Genomic DNA, 25891 nt, shown 5'->3' on the forward strand with positions numbered 1-25891 from the left:
TTTTTGTAAAATAAAAGTGTGTTAATGCTGTTGTGTATAATTCTAGTTCATAATTCACCTGGAAGCAGTAACTCTTTGAGAAAGGCAGAGAGAAAAAATTATAGAAATAGAAATAGGAATTTCTATTTCCCCATGTTGGACCGGGTGAGCAGGTTGAGCCCCGTCCCATGGCCTCTCAGCTTGACCTTAAACCCTCCATGGCCTTTAGCAAGTCCCACCTTCTCCTTCACTTGACCATTCCTTGGGAAGATCCCAAACTGTACAGTAAGAAGAAAACAGGGTTCAAAACCAGGCTTCTCCCTGCAAAATGCCACCCCCAGGTCCTCAAGGTGTTTGGAGCTGCTGCCCGGAGAGGTGTGGAAATCCAGCAAGTTGGAGGCTAAGCCTCTGCATTTTGGTGGGCACATGGACCCAGCTGAGGAGTCCTATCCAACAGCATCTCCTCCAAGTGCACACTATGGCACAACATGCCAGCCCCTGGGAAGGGTCACAGCACTCCGATGGCATGGAATTCTCTCCTGGCTTTTGAAATTTTTACAGTTTGCCGAAGAAAGAGCAGAAGAAAAATGCTGTGCCTTTCCCATGAGCAAGGAAAATTGCTGTCGAGTTGCTACCAGGTAGGAAACCTGGAGTCTAAAAATGACACCTCTGAGATGTGGTATGGGCCAGCTGACCGTGTCATTGCTGCTTATGTTATCGGCTTGGTGGGACTCTCCCCAGTATTTTGGTGCTAGCATTTTGGCCTCCGAGTCCTTTGTCTGGGGAGCCCTGCTGTGCCCTGGCAAGGTGAGCATCCATGGGTGCAAGCTGCAGTTCCTCTCACCATAACAGGTCCCCAGCAGACATGCCCAGGATTTCTGTGAACAATAATTCTTATGTCCCATATAAACAAAAAAATATTTTCATTGAAGAATGTACATTGCATTGCATCTTCAAGGATTGCACTGGAACTGCCTTTCCTCCCCCAGACACCCTTGGTTGGGAACATAATGGCTAAATGAGGATTCATGGTGGAATGGGATTGCTGGGGACATGGTTAGGAAATCAGTGGGTTTTATTAAAAATTTTCTGCACAATTTGCCAAGGCTGAACTCAGATTTCCCTGGTTTCTGAGTCGCCTCATTGCTACTGGTAGCATAGGTAGAAGGATTCCCCTTACCCACAGTGTCCCAGGAACCGAGGAAAGACAAGCAGAGCTTTCTGGGATCTTTTTTACTTAAAAAAAATAAAATAAAATAAATAGAATTTGGTATATGTTGACAACGATACAAGTGCCATTTTCAGACTGACATCTGCAGGCTCTCGTCTTGAAATGATGTTCTGTATCAAAATGTACTTTGGCAAGAAAAATATTCCCTCAGAAAAGAAATAAGATGTTCCCAGCTGAGCAAAGCAATGGGCTCAGTGTCACCCAAAAGAAAGCATTTACGCACTTCCAGGTAAGGCCACGGCATCGAGAAACAGATGTTTTTCTGAGAAACACTGTACATTTTCACATTTCCCCGGCATCTCAGTGATAAGGGACACTTCACGAGGAAGGCTGCATGATACTGATGTCTGCAGAGCCCTGGCTGGACTGGGGAGCTCGCAGGGTGCCTGGCTGTGCAGGTGTTGCAGCTGCTGACCCTAGAAGACACAGAGTGACATGAACTCCAGCTCCTGCATCAGCCCAGGAATGTTGAGACCATCCGGGTAAGCAAAGCATTTGCAACCACCAGGAAAAAAAAACTTTGTTGCTAAATTGCATTGACAAAAATAATCCTTGTGCACAAGAAAAGGGAGCCCTAATGTAGCGCCAAGACCCACAAGTTCAAGTTCATTTGTCACCCTAGTATGAAAATCTTTATTTAGGTGGGACCTTGCCAAGGGTACAAGTTGCTGAACACCCAAATTGTGCAGAGGAAACAGCATTTTGGAGCCTTGAAAGCGGGGGGAAGGAACTTAGCCATATGAAAGGCTGGGGATGCACTTCCAGAGAGGTTCCCTCACATTGATTTGATTTGGGATATCTGTGCTTGCAAACCCCTGTGCTCCAAACAGTCCTTTCTGATGCAAACTAGCCCATGGCTGGACTGAAGCAAAATTATCTGTATGGGTAAAAGGGGACACATTGTAAACACAGAGTTAAGAAATGACCAATAGCCCAATTAACATTTTAACAGTGTCATAGTTCTCACTATTTAATTAATACAGAAAAAGCTCATTAATAATATTTATTATTGTAAGAAAGAAAACCTTGGCATCTCCCTTTTCTCTGGTGTGGTGCTCACCCTGCATGTATCCCTGCAGTGAAGACACCAATGGCCTCTAGCAGGTTGTCGTGCTTGAGCAGCCACCATCAGCTGACCCAGGGTGTGAGGTCAGTTCAAAGCTTGTGGTGTTTTACTAGTAACAGCAGAGAGAGAGAGAGAGAGAGAGTGTGTGTGTGTGCGCGTGCACGTGCGTGTGCGTGTGTGTGTGTGTTTATGGGGCTGCAGTAACTTTGCACCAGCTCTATTCTGACCCGGTTCTGGATGTTCCCACACACCTCCCTGTCCTTGGCTCCTCTTGGGATGTTCAATACTGTGTGTTACCCAGGGTCCAGCACTTGGCCAGCCCTGCCCAGGTCCATGGGGATTGGCCCAGCAAGGTAGGAAGGTTTTCCCAAGGAGGGGGTTTAAAAAGAAAGGCTTTGGGTTGGTCATCAGAGGAAACTCTAAACTGTGCCTCATCCTACCAAGCCAGCCTGTGTGTGGCTGCACCATCTCTGGTGATATGATGAGAGCCTAACCCCTCATTTCACTTTCCCACTCCAGCTATCAACTCAACCAGGGCATTAGAAGAGAAGGGTGCATCGCTGTGGGCTGGCAAATCCCTCGGCAGGCATGTTAAGTTGACATCAAGTCTGAGGAGACAGTAGGAAAAAGTAATTGCACGATGATTTTATAGCCGTGAATCAGCAGCACAGTGAGGGTCTGGAGGCAGAAGTAGGTGAGCAAATGGACATGGGGAACCTTGGACCTGCCAGACAACATCAGGAATTTCTCTTTCTGCCTCATTATTCTCAGACACCAAACAAATGGGTCAACACCTTCATTTTTACTTTTGAGACCAGTGTCATCACTTACAATAAGACTTCACCTTTCTAAGTGCAGAACTTCTTGTCAACTTTTGGTCCAAGCTTGGTGAGGAGTACACATGTCCCAAAGCCAAGCCTGGGGGACAAATTTGGCCTCCTGGCTTCGTGGTCAAGATGTAGCCAAAGGAGAAGGTCATAGTCTCTCAGGGAAGGTGATTTGGCTCAAGACCCTTCACAATAAACTGTGCTTATGGCACAGGCCAAAGCAGTAGCTCACCAGGGAGCCAGGTGACTTAATCCAGATTTGCAAGTGGCCGGAAGACTTGAGAAGTGAAAACCAATAATGTGGGCAAGTATATAAGATCAAGCTGTTCAGTCCTCTTCTAGGTGTGTTAAATGCAGTTCGAATTTCCCATCAGTGCTCTGGAAGCTTAGGCATAATAGGAAATCGGTAACTTGATTTTTTTTTGTAAATACATCTAGCTTTAAATGTTTACTATTGATTTGCCATCTCAACTACTTTGGCAGGGCCAAAATATTACCGGAATGCATCCTTGGTGTTTCTTTGGAAATGTCATGTCATTCTAATTGAGTTTCTTGAAATTATTTGATTGCAGGGTGGAGGAGACTTTTAGGACTGAACGATTTGCTGATGAGCCGGATGCTTTCCAGGTGCAGGGAGCTGCGGCTGCTCCAAACAGGGTGAAGCCAGAAGATTCCTGAACACACATTGGAGAAAGGACTTAGAAAGCAAAGAACATTGCTACAAGAAGTCATTTTTGACAAGCACAAATTGCATGCCGCAAACATGTGAAAAGCTGGGGCTTTGATACACATAAAACCAGCTTCACAAACCCTCGTGGAGTTTGCAAAGTGGAGGGCAATTTTGGAGCACAAGTGACCCTATCATTTGCTTCGTAGGGATCACGCAGCTCCAGAGCTGAGCCCATGTGTCTGTATCTGTGAATATATATGCACCTATAGCTTGAGCACACTCAGCCCCTTTGCAGGAGGCTGTTTCTTGTGCATCTAGCCAGCAAAGTCTTGCAAGAAGGTGCAAAGGAGAAACTCTCCTCATCGCAGCGTTCAATGTCCACAGGCAGTTCCTTAGCAACCCTGACAAAAGAAAATGGATCACAAGAGATGAAGAGGCCGGGCCAGTGTAATTTGGTAATTTGATAATGATACAGTCCCTCAAATGGCCTCCAGCACTGACAGCTGGGCCCCAAGCATCATCCAGCATCCTCTGGCTGCGCCCGGCAGATTGGAGCAGACAGGCTGTTTGGGAGAGAGCTGACAAAAGCTCCTGTCTTCACTCCTGCCAGAGTCAAAAGCAACAAAAAAGTTCATCGCTATGTCACCAACCTGAATTGCACTTAGCTAGGTTAATTAATTGCATGGTATTTTTAGAGCAGGAGTAATTTAGGCTCTGGAGACGCCGTGGAGGCAAACGGCCATGAGTTAATGCAGGGCTGGACCTGAGCACTGGCAAGTCCATCTTGCAAAAACCTCCACCACATCCTCCGTGCTTGGGCTCTGTGGGGGGCGGGGGAGTTTTGCATGCCATCTGCAGCTCTTTTGGGTGATATCCATCGGGTTTTGGAACAATAGTAATCACTATGTCCCTGTATTGGTATCTACAGCCTCTGGCTGGTAAACACTATACCCTGCCCACGGCAAGGGTAGAATTGAAACCCAACAGCCACAACACCCTTGAGAAGGAGGGGAATGTTGAAAAAAACAGAAAAAAACTTCTGTGCCAGGAAGGCAGGTGTGCTTGTCTGAGCTGGGACAAGCAGGAGCAAAACTGGGGATGGATTTGCCCCTGACATCATTGCCATGTGGGTCAGGAGGAGAGTCAAGGAGAAACTCTCCCCATCCAGGAGCCGCTGGTCCTGCAGGAGATGCCTCAGGCATTCTGTCTCATTTTGCACCCCAGACCACCCCGGTAAATCCCACTTGATCCCTCAGGCTTCCTAGGAATGGCTCCTCACTCATCCCCTGACTTGGGCATCCCTTAGCCCAGGACCCTGAGCCCCACTGGTGGGCCCTACATCCCCCAAATGTGTCCCACCCTGCCCCTGAAACCACCCCAAGCACCTCTCCATGGATCATGGAGTCAAGGGACCATCCCATGGCCACGATCCTAGTGGCAAAGAAATGCTAACCCATCTGTAGAGAAACAACCACTGCATTTCTTGAGCAATGTCTCTCCCACCCGCCTCATCCAGCTGCTGCAACCTTACCAGTGGGAGTGATCCCTGATTTTCTCTTCACTCCATGGGATATAGATAGGTTTTATGTTTAGGACCTGCTATGGGGATAAATGCCTTGAGGCCAGAGCCACTCCTGCATGTGGATCCAGACTCCTGCTGACTCCCTTTACATTTATTTTTTTCTTGATTTCTTTCCAACCAGAGATGTGATGCCCATGTACCTGCAGGCACATACGATGTGTACAGATAGGTGCAAACACCTCTTTGAAGAAATGGTAGGAGGTGCAATAGGAAGCAGATAAAAACATTGCAGCAAACACTTGGGAAAGAAAATTTGGAAGATTTAAGATTATTTTTTCTTCTCCATTGCTTTTTTTTTTTTCCTCCCTTTGGAGGGGAAGCATCAAGAGCCAAGCTTTATTTCATGCCTAAAGGCTGTCAGTGGTGAAGCTGGTCTTGGGGCTTGGCCCAAGTGATTCTTGGAGAAGCAAATATAGCAATCTGTACAATAGCCGCAGCCCATTTTATCCCAGAGAGGCTTTCTGATATCACATTGGCATCAAAAGCTCAAAGCAGAGCTAATTAATTGCCAGGAACATGAAACACTGAAGGTGGGGTGGGGGGCTGCTCGTTACAGGCAGCCAAGTGCTTTGTGTATGACCAGGGCTGTAAATCCCCTGTGATGCCACAGCAGCAGCAAGAGACTCAGGGCCAAGAAGGTGAAAAAAGAAAGACAAACTAACAGTTCACCCCTTGAAAAACTAACAAATTCCATGTCCCCAGCTCCTCTCCTCCCTCTGCTGAGGTCCCAGCTCGAAGTGATGGGGCTTTCCAATCCCTCAGTGCCTGCAATATGGCCACCTTGGAGAGACACACAGGGACTTGCTGCTTGTGACCTGTCAGAAGGAGTGAAAATCATCCCAAAATGGGGTTATGGGGAAGAGAAACCCACCAAAAGTCAGCCTCATGGGAGAGGAAGGGCCATTCACTGGGGGGTTACAGAGAGAGATGGGAAAAGGGCAACCTCGCATTACAGCACAATCCTTCCCCCTCCACAGCCTTGAAAACGCAAATGGTGTCTTAGAGATTATTAAAGAAGTGACAAAGCAAACCAGAAAACTCCCTTCTGTCCCTCTATGGACCTACAGTGCATCCGTGTCTGACTCTTCTGTGCAATTCTGGTGCTGGAAGTGGTAAACAGGACCACGCATTGCATTGCCTTTGCCTCCCTGCGCCAGGCAAGACTTCTGTGCTGGTATTTGGGGCGTGCATTTTGCTTTCAAGGCTTCTGGTGTGATATGACCAAAAGTCACTTCATCTTATTTTTCCCAGTAGCGCAATGGTTGTAGTGATGAAACTTTAATAAGATCCTCTTCGGCTGCCCACATTTGGGCTTTAAATGATGATTCACAGAAGGAAATTGAGGCTGGCAAGAGAGGCTGCAGAGAGGTGGGAAGGTGTCCTGCTCCTGAAGAGACAGACGCACAAGGGAGATGTGTGAGGGTGCTCATGACAAAACCTATATTTTTTGTAAGTTTGCTAATTTTCAGAGAAACTTCGGAGTTTGAGTCCCCTCTGCCACCATCCAGCTCTCAGGAGTGCCCCAGGCTGTTCGCGGCACAGCTCCCTCCTTCTCCAGGGTCAGCCGGGGTTATTTTGAGTTTTGCAGCAAAATCTCCTCTCTGATCCCCTGAGAAAGCAAAGACCGAAGCAGGGATCTGCAAGCCGCAGTAGCCAGCCAGTGACAGTTTAAACGGTCTGGTTTGCTTTTAAAGCAGACTAATAGGGATGAACCAGGCAGTTTGACTTTCTTCATCTTTCTCTCTTAGGTGCTGCCTTCTCTTTCCTATTTTCCCCTAATAAAATCACTGTGAAGATTCCATGTCTGGCGTGCAGATTTGCCTCCTGCAAGGACTTTGTAGTACACTAAGCCTTCCCAACAGCAAAGTGTTTTATGGGTAAATAAAGCACAGAAATATACCCTAGTATATGCTAAGGAGTTGGAGATGGCTTTCACTGTCTGGCTTCAGCAGTGACCTGCTGGATGACAGGAAACACATTCACCTCCATGCCCCAGCTTCTCTCAGGTAGATATTGTCCATCTGCAGAAAAAGAATAAGTAGACTGACATTTACATGGGTCATTCTGGCAGGAGGATTCAGTTTTGATGGGGACCCATGTGTATACACCACTCCTTCAAATGTAGTATGTCTTTAGGGTTTTGATTGCTTTTCACCTTTGCAGTCATGGAGATGATCTGTCTCAAGCCTGGCTGCCCAGGAAAGCAATTTGTTAAGCATTGAGTCACTTTGCGCCCTTCAGTCTGCTCTTGTGCCCTGGTTCCCTGAGACCTTTGGGATCCACTGCCACCCAATTCAGTCCAATGGGGTGAGGTTCAACCCCAATCATGTGAAGATGGACCCATGGTGGAAGTGGGTAACTGCACTTGTCACCCCCCCATGCAAGACTGAAGCAGTAGCTGCAGACACCTAAGAGCCCAAGCGGCAGCTGGCACTGACAAACACCACCTCAGGGTCCCACAGGATCTCCTAGTATGGGAATCAGCCCTTCCCCAATGTCCCCAAGTCACCTTATTGCAGCCACAGGCTGGGAAATGCTGAACATCCCGTTTCCAACCATTTACACACAATCCATGGGCCCAGCCTGAAGCATCACAGTGGATAAAAAACACAAATTCACATGTTCTCCCTCCATCACACATGCTTTCCTCTCAACCTCAGGAAAGCTTCTGTAAAAGAGGACCACCACCCCACCAGAAGGGATGGGATGGTTGCAAAGGTAGAGCAGCCATCACTTGTATGGGGGCAGCTAAATAGACCTTACCCTATCCCAGCTTACAGTCTTCATATAGTTTAATTTACTTTTTTAGATGTGCTGAAGTAAGTTAAAGACCTCACCACCTCTGGGAGAAAGTGAGTTTTAGGAAGGCTTAATTAATATACTTTGACATCGTGCCTTTCCTTAACCTATATTCCCTTCCCCAGGTACCTGAATCACAAGTTCCCAGTGATTTTGGCAATAGCAAGGCTTCAGTTTTTACCTGAACACCTGAAATTCCTGGAGGTGATGTTGGACACCAAGTCCTTGTGTCAGAGGGGTTCACCAGGCTTTGATTTCTGGGGTACCAGTTTTGCCCTACCTTTGGGGCCAGGGGATGCTAGACCCACGACCCATGCCAGAAGCAACAACCTTTCCACATCTTTTATATCCCTCAGATGATCTCCTCTGAGCAGGTGACAACTGAGTCCAAAATGCCACCAGAGATATTTTCAGCTGTTCCCCCAGCCCTTTTTAAGTGCTTCTTTAATCCAATGGGATGTGATGCCAGAGCATGGGGTGGAGACATCCTGCTCTGGTAGACAGAAGGGAACCCACTTTCTGAGCACCCACACACCACTCATGATGCACATGTCGCCCAGGTCAGCACCCAGAGCTCCCATCCCACATGTATTTACATGGTCAACCCCGTTCTTCAATCTCCAGACCAACAAAATCAGGGGCGGTGAGTTCATAACCCAGCCTGAAGCATGCAGGGCCATCAGTCGTCTAAGCCAAACAGGGTCCAAGGGTCTCCCGATCATTCTGCAAGGACCATAGCAAACATCTGCAGCCCTCAGGGGGCGGAAGGATGCAATACACACCTCTCCAAGGAGGCATGATGGGAGAGAAACACTGGCAAAGCCCTCACTGTCCAGCCCATGCACAAAGCTTTCTTCCATGGGTAGTCAATCCCAGGTTGAGTCAAACCTGGGTGGAGCTTAGCACCACCCAAAGAATTGCATATATTTCAAAAAGCTAGTTAGATACCTCCTGCCAAGCTTCAGGTCTTGCCCTGCAATGTCCCCTGATCCACCAACACTAATTAAGCTACCAGGTAACGGTGCTGACTCAAGCCCTTCTTACCCCGTGGACGTCAAGGAAAGGCAGGACACAAGCCAAGCAGGGGGAAGCGAAGGCTGCTGAGGATCAGCACTCATGCATCCACGATGACCACAAGGGGAAATCATTTTTAATGGACCTCCACCGCAGGGGACAGGTTGGAAATAGCTCTCATCTATCACTGCTTCCTCACTGCAGAGCATGAGCTGAAGGGTTTCATCAGCTCCAGGGACCATGCAGCCCTTAGAGAAAGCTCGTGCCTCTGCAATAAATGAGCCCACAAGTGTTTGCCAGAGGGAAGGGAGAGAGGACTGCGGGCCAGATGGTGTTTTCCCTCTCTTTTGCTGGGAAGAAGTCCCTCTAAAGGAGTTTCCTACCCAGCTCTTTGTGTTAAAGTCTGCAAGTGGGTTTGCTTGCCCAGAAATACGTCCAAAGTCTCCAAAGATTTGGATAACCAAGCTGCCTTCCAGGTCCCAGTGAAGGAGGGGAAAAGAAAACGTCAGTCCAGGAGATGAAAGCTTCAAATGAAAATGAAAGAGGAGTGAATTGCTGGAGCGGTGGATCCTGATGTGTCTCAGCCAACAGCTGTAGGTGATTAAGGGGAAAATGCTCAACCCAGGACTGAAGCCAAAGGGGAGCTCTCAGTGTTACTGGTCGCTGCCTCTCAGATAACAGCCAGCATCTTCAGGGGCTGGGAAAGAAGCTCAAAGATGCTCATCCTAGAATATCCACAATCATGGCTCCTCTTCTCCAAAGGAGCTGCTCTGACCATCACTGGTGTGGTCCAGGAGCAAGAACATCTCCCCTTCCTAACTTGGAGCCCATCCAGGGCCACTGTTGGCTGCTATTACTTTTCTTGTGGTTGCTCAGAGGATTTTCCCCACTTTTCGTAGAATTTGTTCCTTCCGAGGGATAACTGCACAGCACCAGCCCTTTGCTGGAAGAAGATAACAATGGCATTTCCAAGCAGGTTTCAGAGAGGAGCTCTGATAAGCAGGCAGGGCTGAGCAGAGTTCTGGGGCCACCAGGACCCCCCATCCTAGCTGCAAATCTGTGGTGGCCATCAGAGGGACCCTCCACCAGAGACCTGACTCCTTCAGGTGTCTCATGTCAGGCTCACATGGAGCAACACCTGCTTCCAGCAGGGAGATCTCCATCCCCATCCTTTTTGTAGCACAAAGCACCTTTGCTTGCAAACCAGTGCCATGGGGCATTTCAGGAGACCTCTGACCACACCAGGACCAGAGCGCTACTGGGAACCCAGGCTAGGGGTGTTTCCTGACTTGCTGCTGCTCGGTGCAATCTGAGTTAATTCTGCTGGACCTCAGTGGGTTTGGGAGTTTTAGGGTGGTTTTTTTCGAGACATACATTATCCCTACCTCCATGCTGCACCTGGGACCATGCTACCACATCCTGGAAGAAGTTTCACGAAATTTCAGTCTTCCATAGATTTTCCTGCCTGCATGGGAGAAGAAAACCCTCTAGAGATGGGAAACCAGGCAGAGGTAGACCAGTGTGAGCAGGGCAATTCTGTCCCTGCTTTGGATGGCAGTTACAAGCGGCGACCTGGAGCAAAATGCTGCCAAGGTGCTGCACCAGCCCCATTCTTCAAACAGAAACACATTAATTGGGATAACACTGTTAATCAGTACCGCAAACCCCAACAGGCATTAAAACCTCTGCATTTAAAATATCTTTGCACCAAGTGCCTGGCTACCTGGAGAAGCAGGGGGAAAAGTATGTCTGCGTGATCCTCCAAAGTCCCGGCACTGGCAACAGCCTCTTTTTTGGGTGACTCTTCCCAGGCTGTCAGATTCAGACGTCTTCCCTCCCCCGCCCCCTTTTTCCCTTCTGAATGGGGAGAGGCACCGCAGCCCTGTGACGTTGCCAGCTCCCTCTGATTTCATTGTAATGAAATCATACCCAAATGAAGGCTCCACGTCTGGAGTTACGACGCAAACCCCGTGATCGCTCATTTTTATATATACACGAGGGAGGGGGAAAGCGTTTCCATAGAGAGAAAAAATATCACAGCCCTCTTAATAACAATAAAAGAAAAGCAAGGGTGCAGAAGTTGAGGGGACCGCGCCTGATGCCTCTCTCCTCAGAGTGAGACCGCAGAAACCCCTTCCCATCCCGACCACCAAGGACTACCAGGTGAGTGCCTGGATTTCATTTACTAACCAGCAGCCACCTTCATTTGCACAAACTTTAAATATTTCAGTGCTTTCCTCGGGAGATCAGGTCCCACATTTCTCTGAAAAAAAAAAAAAAGAAAAAAGAAAAAAAAAAAGAAAAAAGAAAAAAATAGCAGGACAGGGAAAAGCAATTCAAGATAATTGTGTTAAGAGAATCCCCTCACTATCACTCCTAAGCAAAAAAATTTCTTTTTTATTATTATAAAATTTTTTTGAGACCAATCAGGCTGGGCAGCATGGGAAAGGTTTGGAAATTGTGGGAAACTGAAAAGTAGAGATATAAATCACTGCTATGATTAAAGGAATGGGGAGGTGACAAGGGCACAGCCCTGTCCCCACTGGGTCAGCTTGAATTTTGGAGCCCAAGAATCAGCATTGTCAGGAGAGATTCATTAGGAAAGTGGAGGCAGCATCAGACAGAAAGAGTTTTAAGAGTCTATAGGTCTCATCCACAGTAGTATTTTATTCCAGACTTACTTTCTGACGGGGAAGAAAATAGCTTTAATCCAGCGCCTCTGCTGCCGAGGAGCCCAAGACAACCAGCACATCGCTTTGTCCCCACTTTGCCGGAGCTGCCTTGCTGGAGCAATAGACTTTTCTCTTTAAAGCTGAGAGCAGATCTTCAGCTGATACAGATGGTCCTGCCGCGGCTGTCGGCACCACCTCAATGTAATGCCTGTAAATTGCTCACGGGCATCCCGGCAATTTCCACCCTGAGGAATGGCACCCGCAGGTCACCCTCCGGCAGCGGCAGATTTAACTCAGACTTCCTCAGATCCACCGCATGTGGGGTTTCTTCTTTTCCTGCTTTTTTCGGGGGCCGGGGGAATTGCATTTCAGCCACGTTACCCCCTTGTTCTGCCTTTCCCCTCACTCAGCCAAGGTCCCTGAAGAGTTTTGCTAAGTGTAAAAAGCCCGAGCTGGCTGCCGGGCCAAGCCACCCGTTTGAGGCAGCTGTGAAACAGAGGCAAGGAGGAGCCGCTGCTCCGTGGCTCTGGAGAGGGCAGCGGCAGCTCACACCAGCTCAGTCTCTCCCAGCAGCTGTGCCAGCTCTGCAAGGCCTTTTGAAGATATTCTGCCTCTCCACCCAGCAGCTCAGGACCAGGGTCCCAGGGAGAGCAGGGGTTGTAGACAAGGGTGAGAAATTTAGCAGCCTCTAAATTCATGCCACCCACCCTGCTAGCAGGGGCTGCCAGGATTTTCTTTTTTTTTTTTTTTTTTTGTGAGGGGGACTGTTCCTTCTGAGGCTGAAACGCAGCTGCAAAGGGGGAGGTTTTGGGGTAGGAGAAAGATCTTCATCCTGTTAAGCTTTTGCAAGCAAAAAACTAAGTCCCAGTGTTTACATGTCTGAACTGGGGCTGAAGGAAGGAGAGGTTTGGGCCCTGAATTGCTCTTGCATGGGGGCTGTGTGCCTGGGGAAAGGTTTCCTCCCCCGTGCTGCCTGGGTCGTGCCATGGCTGCTGCATGTCCTCTGTCTCTCTTCTGGACACAGGGCAGAGTTAAGGGGGTGGCTGTTGCCTGGGGGGGGGTGTGTGTGTGTGTCTCTGTGGGGTTTTGTGCAGGGGCATGCGAGGCAAAGGAGTGGAAATTAAACAGGTCCTTCAAATCCTGCCTGTACGACCTGCCCCATTCTCCCCCTCTGAGGGACTGCAAAGGGCAGGGTTAAGGGGATAAACCTGTCCCAGTCTCCCCCTCCACAGGACGGTGATGGACAGTTAAAGTGACAGCAGTTTCAGGGACCGCGGCTCAGGGGGAAGAAGAGCAGGTCCAGGGTGACAACTCCTAGGGCAAGTGATTTGACTTGATTTTGATGGGTCTGAGGACATCTCCCCCACCCAGCAGCCCCTTATGCAGTGGTGCACAGCCTCCATACCCAGAAGATGCACATACTCCATCCCCAAAGACACAGACATCCATGGAGACCCAAGGGAGCCATCCTGCTCTGAAAGAACTTCCCACGGGCTTCCCCAGCCTCCCTGACACCTCCACACTCCTGTCCCCATGGGAAATAAATTAGCAGTTCGTGACCCCAAATCAGTGATGAAACCCCAGCCCCAGGCAGGGCCCTGCACCCCCGGGGACTGTCCCCTGGCCAGGGCTTGCCATGCGGTGCCCTTGCCACAAGGTGGGGTCTGAAGATCGGGAATGCCAGCACACCTCCAGGCGCTTGGAGGGGCCATGTGCCCTCAGGGCTGGCCCCAGGGACACTTTTCTGACCTCGACAGGGGCAAAGACCCTCACCATGAGATCCCCTGTGGCCTTTTCGGTGGTCTTTTTGAATGGTCGGGTGGGTATACAGGGCAATGGGTCGCTACTGGGAGAGACAGGACTCAGAGATGGGGAGGTTTTGTGGAGCAGGAGGGTTATCCCAAGGTTTTCAGTCCCCCTCAAGGCCCAGAAATGACTGTCTTTCAAGCAGGGAGTGACGCTGCTATGATGTTATTTTGGAGGTGGCCCCAGGTCCCCAGGCAGGGCTGTCCACAGGGGGACTGCACCCTAGATGGGCCATCAGATGGGGCAGCCCATCCTGAACGCAGGGTGGAGGGGGGTCCTGGGCATGGAGCCATGGGGTAACAGGCAGCCCTGGAGCACCCAGGGTCAGGGCTGGAGAAGGGACATGGGGCCATCACAGTGGACTGGTGGCAGATCACACCTCCAGCACTGGGGCTGACTGTCCCCCACTCTTCATGCCCTTTTCAGAAAGAGTTTTGTGAACAGGTGGAAGGGCAAGTTCTGGTTTCAAAGAGCACAGAAACATCTCTGGTGGCTTCAGACTGACCAGAGAGGAGCTGAAAGGAAAACCCACCTTTACAGCACCTGGTGGTACCCACAGTTACTCCATGGAGGAGTTAGCAAGGTAGAGAGGGCTGCAGGGAGGCTGCAATGAGATTCCTCCAGGCAAGGAGGTACCCACAGTAGAAACCATCTCTCCTGCAGCAGGCACTGGTGCTTCAGCAAATGGATGGCCAAATCCTTTCCTTCATGGAGACTGCAGCTTTGCAAAACATTTTGGACATTCCACCTCCCACCCAGCACCCCAAAACCAAGGGCTGGGGGATTGCACCTTGGAGGAGGAGGCCCCAGGACAACTGATTCCCACCCACCTGTCCTAACCATTAGAGGGGATGGGGGAGACCTGGGAGGTGAAACCAAGAGTGCAGAATCTGGGAGAGGGACCCAGGTCTATGGGATGTGGGAGGATGGGGAGACAATGGTGCTCTATCCTGGGCCCGGCAGGATGCTCATGCCCATCTCTGCCCTCCCCTCACTCTCTCCATTGGGCAGGCCACCACAATGGCCCACACCAGGCTGCTGCTCCTCCTTGCCCTCCTCTGTGCTGCCGAGACTGGCCAAGCTCTCCACCTCTACAGCGCCGCCTCTATCTTCAGCTGCCTTAATGCGGCCCTTGCTGAAGCCCAGAAGAGCCGCCCAGAAGAAAACACCATCTTGGACAAGCGCAGTTTCGACTTGCCATCGCCAGAGGAGGTGTCAGATGAGGAGGTGGGGGAGGATGCGGTGGATGAAGAGATGGGGAAAAGGACGTTCCCAGGTGAAGGCCATTACAAATATGTCTCCCAGGCACAGGTAAAGGGGAAGACGTACCAAAACCGGGCCAAGAGCGACCGCCGCACCAAGGTCACCCTCTCCCTCGACGTCCCCACCAACATCATGAACATTCTCTTCAACATCGCCAAAGCCAAGAACCTGCGGGCAAAGGCCGCCGCCAATGCTCACCTCATGGCCCAAATCGGGTGGCGGAAGTGACCCCCCACAGGGCAGGGGGGACTCAGAGCTGGGCTGGCTGCAAGGGGCCACCACCTGGCCCCAGCTTGCTGGCCAGACAGGACTGATGGCCGTGTACGATATCAGTGTTGTATATTTTTGACCCATAGAGCTACCTAACTTTCATACCTCTTCTTCCTCCTTCTCTCCTTCCCGATCTCCTCCATCCCTCCTCCTGGACATTTCCACGCGCGGGGAAGAGGCTTGTGTCTGCAGCAGGGCAAAGGGACGCATTGCCTCAGGAAGGTCTCTAATTAAAGCTACAATCTCTTGAGTTTCCAGTGCTTTGTTATCCCATCGCCTCCACTGGGTGCTCGATCAGGCCTGTCTGGGCCCACTGGGTTTCCAAAACCTCCCTCCAGCTCAACTTCACGGCCCTGTCTCCACCACCATCCAGACCCTACTCCCTCCCAAATTCTCCATACACAAGTTGTCCCTACACACAATCATTACTGCATTGGAAAGGGAAAAGCAAGAATGGGCAGGGGACCTCAAGAGGAATTTCCCAGTTTCCCCTTCTGGGGACTCTCTAGGTTTTAAGGTTGTTTTACAACCACTCCTTTCCCCACCAGCACCTTCAGCAGTTGCAGCTGGGACAGCATCAACCTTCCAATCCACATGGCCCTTCACAAGTGTTCCCAAGTCATCACTTGGCACTGGTCAGGGCCACCCCACGGCCTCAGGTGAGTCTGGACCCCAAGAGCTGCAGGTGCCTCCCTGGCTGCTCCAGATCCACCTCATGGGGTCTGTCCATGTTGCCCAGTCTATCCCTGCCCACCTTTCCCACCACTCTGCCTTTCCTGGTAGACCTCTGTACCGGTTTTTCAGTTGGTAGAGCTTCAGCTCCCTATGCGCAGACTTCAACATTCAACAACACAAACATTCACCCTGTTCTTTTCCACCTTCCGCTGAAGCCCAGCTCACCAAGCTCCCACCCCTTCACCTTAGACTATTTATCCCTTCCTCTAAATCTGCCATTCTCTTCACCTCCCAGCCCCGCTCCAAGATGAAACTTCATCTTCTGACCTCCATCTCTGCATGTAGCAGGCATGGGAGATGGAGAGAATTTGGCCTTTCTTTCCCAGAAGATGTTTATCAAAAGCAACAAAGCAGCTCCCACCAGCTCCATCTAGGGCATGGCCAGAGCACTCCGGGGGGACATTAAGAGGGGATAGATCTCCAGTTGAAGGGTTGGCAGATGGACTCACCAGCTCCATCTGAGGAGATGTAGGTGGAGGCATCTCCTCGCCGCCCCACCAAGCACCCAGAGGAGGCAACACAGCTGAATTCAGCCCCAGCAAGCCCATGCTCAGGTGGTCAAGGATCCTAGACGATCCACAGACCAGGGACTCAGGACCCAACCCCCAAAAGCAAAAACAAAAAAAAAGGAGTACACCAGGCCCTTCAGCATCTTCCTCTCATAGCACACATCTCCAGCAGACGACCCACCAACATGCCCACAGCATCTCTGTGCAATGGCCTCCTCCTGCCTCAGCTCCAAGGGTGTACAGGCGAGGTCTTTCCTTGTTGCAATCCGCTGTAGCCTTGCACTATATTGACCTTTAAGTACACTTTATGTATATAGCTTTATACATTTTTATAGCCCAACACCCTACACATCTATCCCCCACTGGTATGTTGAGCTCTCGTTCAGCAGGACATAGGCATTGTCCCCATTTTACACCCAGGGAAACTGAGGCACACACGCCCACTCACATCTGGTCAGGCAAAGCAGGGTACAGCAAAGTCAGACCTGTCTGGGCACCCAGCTGGACATACTCTCGTTCCTTTGTGGGGTCGTCCAGAGGTGCCCCAGGTTGTCAGAGTTCAGCCTTTTCTGGTGCAGAGATGTCTAGAGTAACCTTGGGCAGCAAGGAGCAACAGGGATTTGCTCAGAGCCGAGGGAGAAATCATTGCTCTGAGCAGAAAGTTGAAAAGACTTTCCCCTGTGCTCCCCGGTGAGCTCCAGTAAAGCACTGGTCCAGGCTGGGAACAGGCTTTTGTCCCCCACCAGCTGCCATGGGGATCTGCACCATCCCTGGTTTTGAGGTCCTTTTCCAGCACCAGGTTAGACAATGGGAATATCTCAGCCCCACTGGTGCCTGGAAATCAAAACATCACATGCCTGGGGCTCACTCTGAGTGAGCTCAGTGAGTTTCTGATCCCCTTTAATGAAGGCAATTAACATTGAAGTGACACCACGGAAGCAGATGAGCCAAGGTGTTTGCTGGCACCAGGCTGTGCTTGCACGTGCAAAGCTGAGACAGGGACAGCAGATACCAGCTGATAGTGAGTGATGGGGAAAGCAGAGATCCTCCATCCCCAGCTGCATCCCCGCCAGGGAGTCTCACACACACCCGGCACTGGCTTGGACGAACCCTCCCAAAATTAATCCTCCTTCTCAACCTCTGCCAAGCGAGACCAGGGGTTGCTTGGAGGGGCTGAAACACATGCAGATGTTGGAGGAGCCAGATTTCCTGAGGAAGCTGGATAGAAATAGGAGCACTGAAATCTCCATCAGCACCCATCTGTGCCTGGGAACATGTAGAGCCAAGGCTGCTGTGCTTGGAAAAGACATCATTGTTGATTGGGGTGATATGTGCAGTTTTGTAAAAGCCAGGTGAGGATTTGGTCTTTCCTGCCGTTTCATGCAGGAAGTCTTGGTATTGCACTCAAAAAGAGAGGTTTGCTCAGGCATGGGTGCACAGTTGCTGCACACTCACAACATACCTGCCTGCCTCCATTGCCAGGTCCCCTCCAGTCTCTTCATAATCCTTACCCCAGGCAGCCAGCTCTTCCCAGACCTCCAGGAATGCCCTCGTCCTCCTTCTCCTCCTCCACATGATAATGCTCAGAGGCTTCTTTCACCCACACCAGAGCAAACCAGAGATGCTGCAGTGATTTAGACAGCCCCCAAGGACAGCAGATCCTGAACCTCATCCTGGGATCAAGGAGGTCCCATGCCCATCTGGCTGAGGAAGGGATTCAGGCAGTGTAACTCAATGGGCATCAAGCATCTGGCCAAAAATGCACTCCCACTGTGCAAGGAGGTATCCACACTCACATCCATGGGGTCTTGGCTAAAAAAAACAAGATGATTTCCAGCAGCAACCACAGGCAGAGTTTGCCCATGCACCTCGGGACAGAGAGCAAGGGAACATGGCAGAGTTATATCAGGAGATGATCCCTAAGCAGGGTGGTGAGATGCACTTCAGGCTGCAGATACACCTAGAGGGAGCCATCCCTGGTGGCATCAAAGCCTGCTTCTGGGATGTCCTGTCCCATTCTTGGAATGTTTTGTCCCGCTCCTGGGATGCCCGGTCCTGCTCTGAGCTGGGCCAGCTGTAACCAACTCTTCCAGGAACAGGGCTAGCCCCGGCCACCCAGGAGCTCTGCATGGAACTCTGTCAACACGATTTGTGATATGAATAGGAGCACATAAAGATGCAAAAGCAACCCAATTATTTGAAGAAGGATAAGAAACTGCCCCCAGTTTCAGCCGCAGACCCACTGGCTGCTGGATGGGTGATTTGCTCTGCTCTATGTCCCTCTCACGTGCTTTTGCTGTGACTCTGGACTGTTGCCTTCCTGACCATTTTCTGTGAGTTGTGCCCTGGGGCAGTCCCATTTTCTGTTCCTCTTCTTAGAAGACCCCAACTTTCCCACTGAACCCAAGAGAGGTGGTAGGGCAGAGGGTAAACCACCCATATCCAGGGCACCAGACCATGAGACTTAGTAGGTCCCATAAAGCCCATCCCCATGTCTTAAGTCTAAATCAGATTTTACAACTTGTGTTTCTGGCCTCTGAGACATCCCATGTCCGTGAGGTTTTGCTTTTTTATATGCTGCACGGAGAATAAAACCATTGTCCATTTGCAAAGTGGTGGTCACATTGGTGCCCCTCAGTCCTGGCACTATGCCATATACTGTCACCTCTCTCCTTGTCTGTCCCAAGTCCCCCCAGACATCCATCAGCCCCACATCACAGAACAGCCTCAGCATCTCTGATGAATTTTTGCCACCTAACAGCTCTTATCCCTATCTTAGAGAAGGGACACTGAGGAACAGAAAAGTCCCATCTCCACCAGTGTTCCAGGACCACACAGGTCCTACATTCCCCTCTGGCAGTGAGGCCCATCTCCATGGGACAGGCTGGGGAGAGCTCCACTCTCTGCACTGTCAACGGCCTGGGGCCAGGAAAGGGGGATGCTGCAAAGTTCAGGCACAGCCAGGGTAGCTGGATTGCGTTCGATGGGCCAACACTGCCCTGGAGCTGGGAGAGCCTGGCTTCCTCATGGGGCACCAGTGCTGGAGAACCAATCCCAGCCCCATGACATCACCCCAGGGCAGGAGCCCCATTCTGCAACTCCTGTCCATCCCCAAGAGATTCAACAGACGTGCTGTTTGCATTTGGAAAAGGGCAATGGAACACAGAAAACACATTTCCAGCCCTGAGGATGGCAATGAAAGTTTTAAAAATTAGCATAATTCTTTAAATATATAAATAAATAATTCCACATGCTCCCCCACCCCCCAAAAATAACCATTCAAAGCTCCTTTTCTGATTTCACAGAAAGTGCTCTTAGACATCGTAGGGAAAGCAATTCTGAATGAATATTTAAAAGCCAAAGAAACTCCAAACTCTATGGGTTTGCAGGTGCAAATCCTTCAAAGAACCTTGATTACCCCACATGGCTATCCCTCCTGGAGCAGAAACACCTGAACCCTTTGCCAGCAGGTGGCTGCACAAGGAGGGGACAGGAGGGACCCCTCTAGCAGAGAGCCCAGCTCTACCTTCTATAAAAAGCCCAAGAGGGAGGCAGATAGGGTGTGCTCTCAGGGAGGTGGTTCTAAGTGTGGTAAGGGGTCCTGGAGGTTTGGAGCAATGGTGAGTAGCTGTGGGTCTGCTCTCTGATAGTCAGGGCTGGTCCTGCCTGGCTCTGCAGGAGGGTGAGGCTGGCGATGGCTTTTTTTTCCCAGTGAGATGTTTTGCCCCTGGCTGTGTGCTTCCGTGGGTGTAAAACTGGTTGTGGGGTATGGGGGAGCGTGTGAGCCCTGGACAAGGGGTTCCTAAAGGCGCAGAGCTTGTGCTTGGGCATGTCCAGTGCTGGGTTGGCTTTGCAAATGTTGGTGTCCCCCTCTTCCTGACCTAGGGAGGGCTACTCTGCTGAAATGCCTTCAGACCTGTTTATCCTTCTGTGTGAAGATATTTTGAAGGCATTGCTGGTGGTATTCAATACATGACTGAGCTAGGTGCCCATCTGGTGCTGCTGTGGGGCTGGCGCAGACCTGGAACAGGGGATGAAGGTCTCTCCTTGTGGAGACTGGTTCAGCATCCCTGTTCTGTCCTTGGCGTTGGGGGTGGCTAAGGCTGTCCTGGGACTGTTTAGGAAGAGAAGTGCAGTGGTGGTGGCTGAGGGCTGCTATATTAAACACCAACACTCAGGGCAGGACCCTCTGCTGTAGTGGAGGATGTTGCTGCCCTGTGTCTGTGCTTGGTAGGGGTCCTGCTGTGCCAGGCTTCTTGCAAGAAGATAACTTGAGAGTTGCTGTGCTGGTGCAGTGTCCTGCCTAGGCCACAGCTAAAAGCAGATGGTGAAGGCAGACTAAGGTTTGGGTAAGCCCATCTGACACTTTCTTATCTTGTAGCTCAGGGCTTCTTGAAATGGACGTGGTTTTTTTCCCTTAGTAAGCCTCAGTAGAAGTCTCTAGTCCAGTCTCTTTGAGCCCAAAAGCCTGGGTTTCACAGCCTCCTGTGTCAAGGAGTTCAACAGCACAACCACACTTTCTGTACAGGGACTCCTCTCTAGCCAAGCCAAGAGCAGTTGCTTTATGGGGCAATTACTAGTCTTGTATGGAGGTAATGAAGAAATGCTCTCTTGCTTGGATTCTCTCCAGCTGTCTCTAATCAGTGATCCTGCATAGCTGTATCTAATCTAAATGGAGATGAGAAACTACTCTGACAGTCAGTTCTTGAAGCTCAACAGCACTGGCTTCTCCCATCAGAGAGAAGCAGAGGGCTGCTGCTGCTGTCTGAGCCGGGAGAAGTCTGCCTGTACCTCCCTGGGAGGAGCATGGTGGGAGTGTTCCCACTGCTGCCTAAGGCTGGCTGGGCTGAATCATTCCCTCCTCTGCAGCTGAGAGCACCAGATACAGTACCTGGGAAGGCTGTCTGTGCCCTGTCTCCTGCCCCAAGGCAGGATCAGCAAAGCAAAGAGAAGAAACCATGAGCAGTTGGACCTGATAGCCACCATGTACTGTAGATTCAGCAGCTGGGCGTGGTGGCCTGCTTCTTGTAACAGGGCTCTTGAGCAATATGAGTGTTGGGATGCGGAGGGACCTGCCACAACACCCTGCTCTCTGCATCTGCCTTGCTGGGAGATTGCAGCATCTCTCTGAAGTGCTAATGCTTATTTGTGGGTTGTTCGGCAGCTCTCGGGTGCCTGCTACAGAGAAAGTGTCCTGGCTGCCACCAAGCTGGGTTAATGTTCCTCTTGTCCATAGGTTGTTAGCCACATGCTCTATAAAGACATTCAGAAGTGCCCGCTTTAGTCTAATTCCTCAGTGTACACTCCTAACTTTCTCTTCTCTTCTCTCCCATTCCTGTGCAGAGGGAGTGTATTTCTATCCATATTGGCCAGGCTGGTGTCCAGATGGGCAATTCCTGTTGGGAATTATATTGCCTGGAGCACGGGATTGAGCCAGATGGATTCTTCCCCAGTGAATTCCCAGGGCAAGCAGACTCTTCCTTTGGGACCTTCTTCAGTGAGACAGGATCAGGGAAGTATGTACCCAGGGCAATATTTGTTGACCTAGAGTCTACTGTCATTGGTAAGTCATGGAAGGTCTCCAAAACTCTTGGCGGTGGGGGCAATAACTTCTCTGTACCTGAAGTGTGGTGTTGGCCACCTAAACTCTTGGAAGCTAGCAGCCTCACCATGTAAAACTGCATCTAAATTAGTGCAAGTAACTTGGTAGACAGCAGATCTTATGCTAGTGACACTCATGAGATCTCAATCCCCTCCAGATGAGATCAGGACTGGGATCTACCGCACGCTCTTCCACCCAGAGCAGCTCATCAGTGGCAAAGAAGATGCTGCCAACAACTATGCTCGGGGCCGCTACACCGTTGGGAAGGAGATCATTGACTCTGTTGTTGACAGAGCTCGTAAAATGGTAAAAACCTTGTGGAGGGTCGTCTGCATAGCGCTCTGGTTGCTTTTGCCCTGGCTGTCAAGAGATGCAATGGGCTGGGTGGCTGGAGTGGAGAGAGGGAGGCAGTGGTGAGACTAAACCAAGCATATCTTGGTTGGCTTGAAAATGCCACTGTGACCTGGAGCAACACAATGGGATGCCTGTGGGTGTAGGCCTTGCTGCTTGGGACTTAAGGGGAAAACCAGGGACTCAAGATGCCCCCAGCTTAAGCAGGAAAAGAAGCAGCTGCGACTTGACTGTCCAGGCAAGAGGGCTTTCCCCTAATGTGTGTAGGGTTTGCTGTGTCAATCCTGATCCAAAATCTTATCCCAAACAATGTCACATCTCAGCTTCTGGATAGTGGCTCCCCTTAGACCTCTCTTCCCTAGTGTGATAGTGTCTGGAGCATAAGGTTTCACCCACACAGACCTCAGAAGTGCTGTGATAACACTTGATTTAAGTGGAAACTTGTAGTGACTTTCAGACTTCTCCTAATCTTCTTGACTGTTAGTATTGTGAGTCTCTCTGACCTAATATGTCACTCCCTCAGGCCAGGCCTCCTTTCCTCCAAAAGTAGAAGATAATGTAAAAGCAGCTTAATTTGCTGTGTCTAACAGATCCCACCTTCTAGAAGTGAGAGGGTTGTGTGTAAGCAGTAAAAAAAAAAAAAAAAAAAAAAAAAAACAAAACCAAAAAAACCCAAAAAAAACCAAAACCCACAAACGCCCAAAGACTTGATCTTGATGGTTAAACACAGAACTTTAGCTTAAATCCAAGGACACCACAATAACTCCATTAACTCGGTCCTTCTGGTTCTTTCCCTGGTGCTCCAGACTGAGCAGTGCAGTGGCCTCCAAGGATTCCTGGTCTCCCATAGCTTTGGGGGAGGCACAGGCTCTGGGTTCACCTCCCTTCTCATGGAACGGCTCTCTGTGGAGTACAGCAAGAAGTCCAAGCTGGAGTTCTCTGTGTACCCAGCCCCACAGGTCTCCACAGCAGTGGTGGAGCCCTACAACTCTATCCTCACCACCCACACTACCCTGGAGCACTCGGACTGCTCCTTCATGGTGGACAACGAAGCCATCTATGACATCTGCAACCGCAACCTGGACATTGAGCGTCCCACCTACACCAACCTCAACAGGCTGATTGGGCAGATAGTCTCGTCAGTCACTGCCTCCTTGAGATTCAATGGTGCTCTGAATGTTGACCTGACTGAGTTTCAGACCAACCTGGTGCCCTACCCACGGATACACTTCCCGCTCACAACCTATGCACCCATCATCTCTGCGGAGAAAGCCTACCATGAGCAGCTGTCTGTGCCGGAGATCACCAATGCTTGCTTTGAGTTCTCCAACCAGATGGTGAAGTGTGACCCACGCCGTGGCAAGTACATGGCATGCTGCCTGCTGTACCGAGGTGACGTGGTGCCCAAGGATGTGAATGCAGCCATTGCAGCCATTAAAACACGCCGGTCGATCCAGTTTGTGGACTGGTGCCCCACAGGCTTCAAGGTGGGTATCAACTACCAGCCTCCCACGGTGGTGCCTGGGGGAGACCTGGCCAAGGTGCAGCGGGCTGTGTGCATGCTGAGCAACACCACGGCCATTGCGGAGGCATGGGCCCGTCTGGACCACAAGTTTGACCTGATGTATGCCAAGCGAGCCTTTGTGCACTGGTATGTGGGGGAGGGCATGGAGGAGGGGGAGTTTTCAGAGGCCAGAGAGGACCTGGCTGCCCTGGAGAAGGATTATGAGGAGGTTGGCAGGGACTCTGCAGATGGAGAAGATGAGGCTGATGAGGATGAGTATTAATGAACTGCAGTCTGTTCTTAATGAAGTCAGTCCTCTGTCATAAGGCTAAATTGGTTCTGAGTGCCTGGAGGTGCTAAAGGGTTGTCCTGAACAGCAATGCTACTGTTTGACGTATTATACCTTTTCTGCTTGCATAGTTTATGCTCTCATAGTGCACTTCTGTAGCATGGGTGTCTTGAGCTTTATCACACTGCTGTTTATTGATGAGTGAAGCTGAATAGGTGCCTGACTTAGTGCTGGGGACGCATCCTGCCTAGGCAGAGGATCTGGATTTCTAATCCAGGGGAATGTTGCAAGCTGCCTGCTTTGGCTAAAATGGCAAACTCTTGCTCTAGCTTTTACTGTAAAAGCACCTTTTAATTAGAAATGCACCTGTATACTTCTATGCAACTGTCTTTTTTTTTTTATTTGAATAAAGATTTTCTTTCTCTGAGTTCTTTGGACTTAATGAAGATTTATTCTGTGGGGTGGTCCCTTCTGTGTGGATGTTGTCCTGGGGAGAACAGCAAATGCTGATAAGAGTGTGCTCTGGGCAGGTCATCTGTAAGGATCATCAACAATAATTATTGCTGTGAGGCAAGTGTCTTATATCCTGCAGGGACTTGTCTGTCTGGAGCTGGATGCTGTTCTTCTTGCCACCAAGAGCAGCTCGGAGGAAGCATGTCTGGGAGAACAGGGAACCCCCAGTTTGACCAGTGCCATTACAGGGAGTGGCACCTGGGCAAAAAGTACTTTTCTGGTGGGGCTTTACCTCACCATCTTTGGTAAAGCCTGTTTGTTGCCCGAGCAAGTACTGGCTGGTGGAGCAGTGCTGTAGCTGTAGACTGGGGTCTTGCTCAGGGGTTGGTGCAAGCATGAGCTCAGTCCTGTGCACCTGGGGTTGGAGTTTGCCCTGAGGAGGTGTGCCAGGCCAATGTGATGGAGTGGCTCAGGAGGAAAAGCCATGAAAAGCCTCTGATAAGATATAGAGAAGGAGTGTTCATAAGCCTGTGGGGTAGGAGAATGGCTGGCTCCATGCTGCATGGAGTTATACACCACATTTGTTTGTTGTATACCCACTCCTCATTTTAATGCTGGGTTCTGTCTCAAAGTGAAGTCAGTCTCCCTCTGCCCCAGACCTCCTCCATACCCTGTAGCTACAGCTGCCCTCTGTCCTAATGGGGATGTGATTCTGGAGATGTTCCCAAAGTGATGCACTGGCAGGTACAGCCAGGGATGGTTAGAAGGATGGAGATGTGTTGCTGCCTCCTATAATTGGGAGGTGGAAAGAGCCCAGAGCTCATTGTTAGCTGCAGTTAGCCTAAAAAACCAGGGTGCTGGGAGCATGAATAGACAGTAGATGGGTCCTCCCATCTACTGTTGGGCTGAAGCCTCCTCTGTGCTCAACTCGCTGCTATGAAATTACCTCAGTGAAAATGTTAGGTATGGCCCACTGCTCTTGGGGAGGGTCATGATCCTGAGGGCTCTGCAAGGCCTTTTGAAGATATTCTGCCTCTCCACCCAGCAGCTCAGGACCAGGGTCCCAGGGAGAGCAGGGGTTGTAGACAAGGGTGAGAAATTTAGCAGCCTCTAAATTCATGCCACCCACCCTGCTAGCAGGGGCTGCCAGGATTTTCTTTTTTTTTTTTTTTTTTTGTGAGGGGGACTGTTCCTTCTGAGGCTGAAACGCAGCTGCAAAGGGGGAGGTTTTGGGGTAGGAGAAAGATCTTCATCCTGTTAAGCTTTTGC

General features: G+C 50.4%; 2 protein-coding genes across 2 annotated transcripts; both read left to right on the forward strand.

Annotated features, from left to right (window-relative positions):
* Nucleotides 1-14666: 14666 nt before the first annotated feature.
* LOC129783543 (urocortin-3-like) lies at nucleotides 14667-15137 on the forward strand. The gene has a single exon (XM_055793493.1). The coding sequence runs from the start codon at nucleotides 14667-14669 to the stop codon at nucleotides 15135-15137; it is 471 nt and encodes a 156-aa protein (XP_055649468.1).
* Nucleotides 15138-15882: 745 nt separating this feature from the next.
* LOC106112377 (tubulin alpha-3 chain) lies at nucleotides 15883-24213 on the forward strand. Its single transcript, XM_055793492.1, has 4 exons — nucleotides 15883-15899; nucleotides 21769-21986; nucleotides 22183-22331; nucleotides 23183-24213. Exons 1-4 carry the CDS (start codon nucleotides 15895-15897, stop codon nucleotides 24161-24163), a joined length of 1353 nt encoding a protein of 450 aa, XP_055649467.1. The 5' UTR covers nucleotides 15883-15894; the 3' UTR covers nucleotides 24164-24213.
* Nucleotides 24214-25891: the final 1678 nt, after the last annotated feature.

The sequence above is a fragment of the Falco peregrinus genome, unplaced genomic scaffold (assembly GCF_023634155.1).
Source record: "Falco peregrinus isolate bFalPer1 unplaced genomic scaffold, bFalPer1.pri scaffold_51, whole genome shotgun sequence".
NCBI lineage: Eukaryota > Metazoa > Chordata > Aves > Falconiformes > Falconidae > Falco > Falco peregrinus.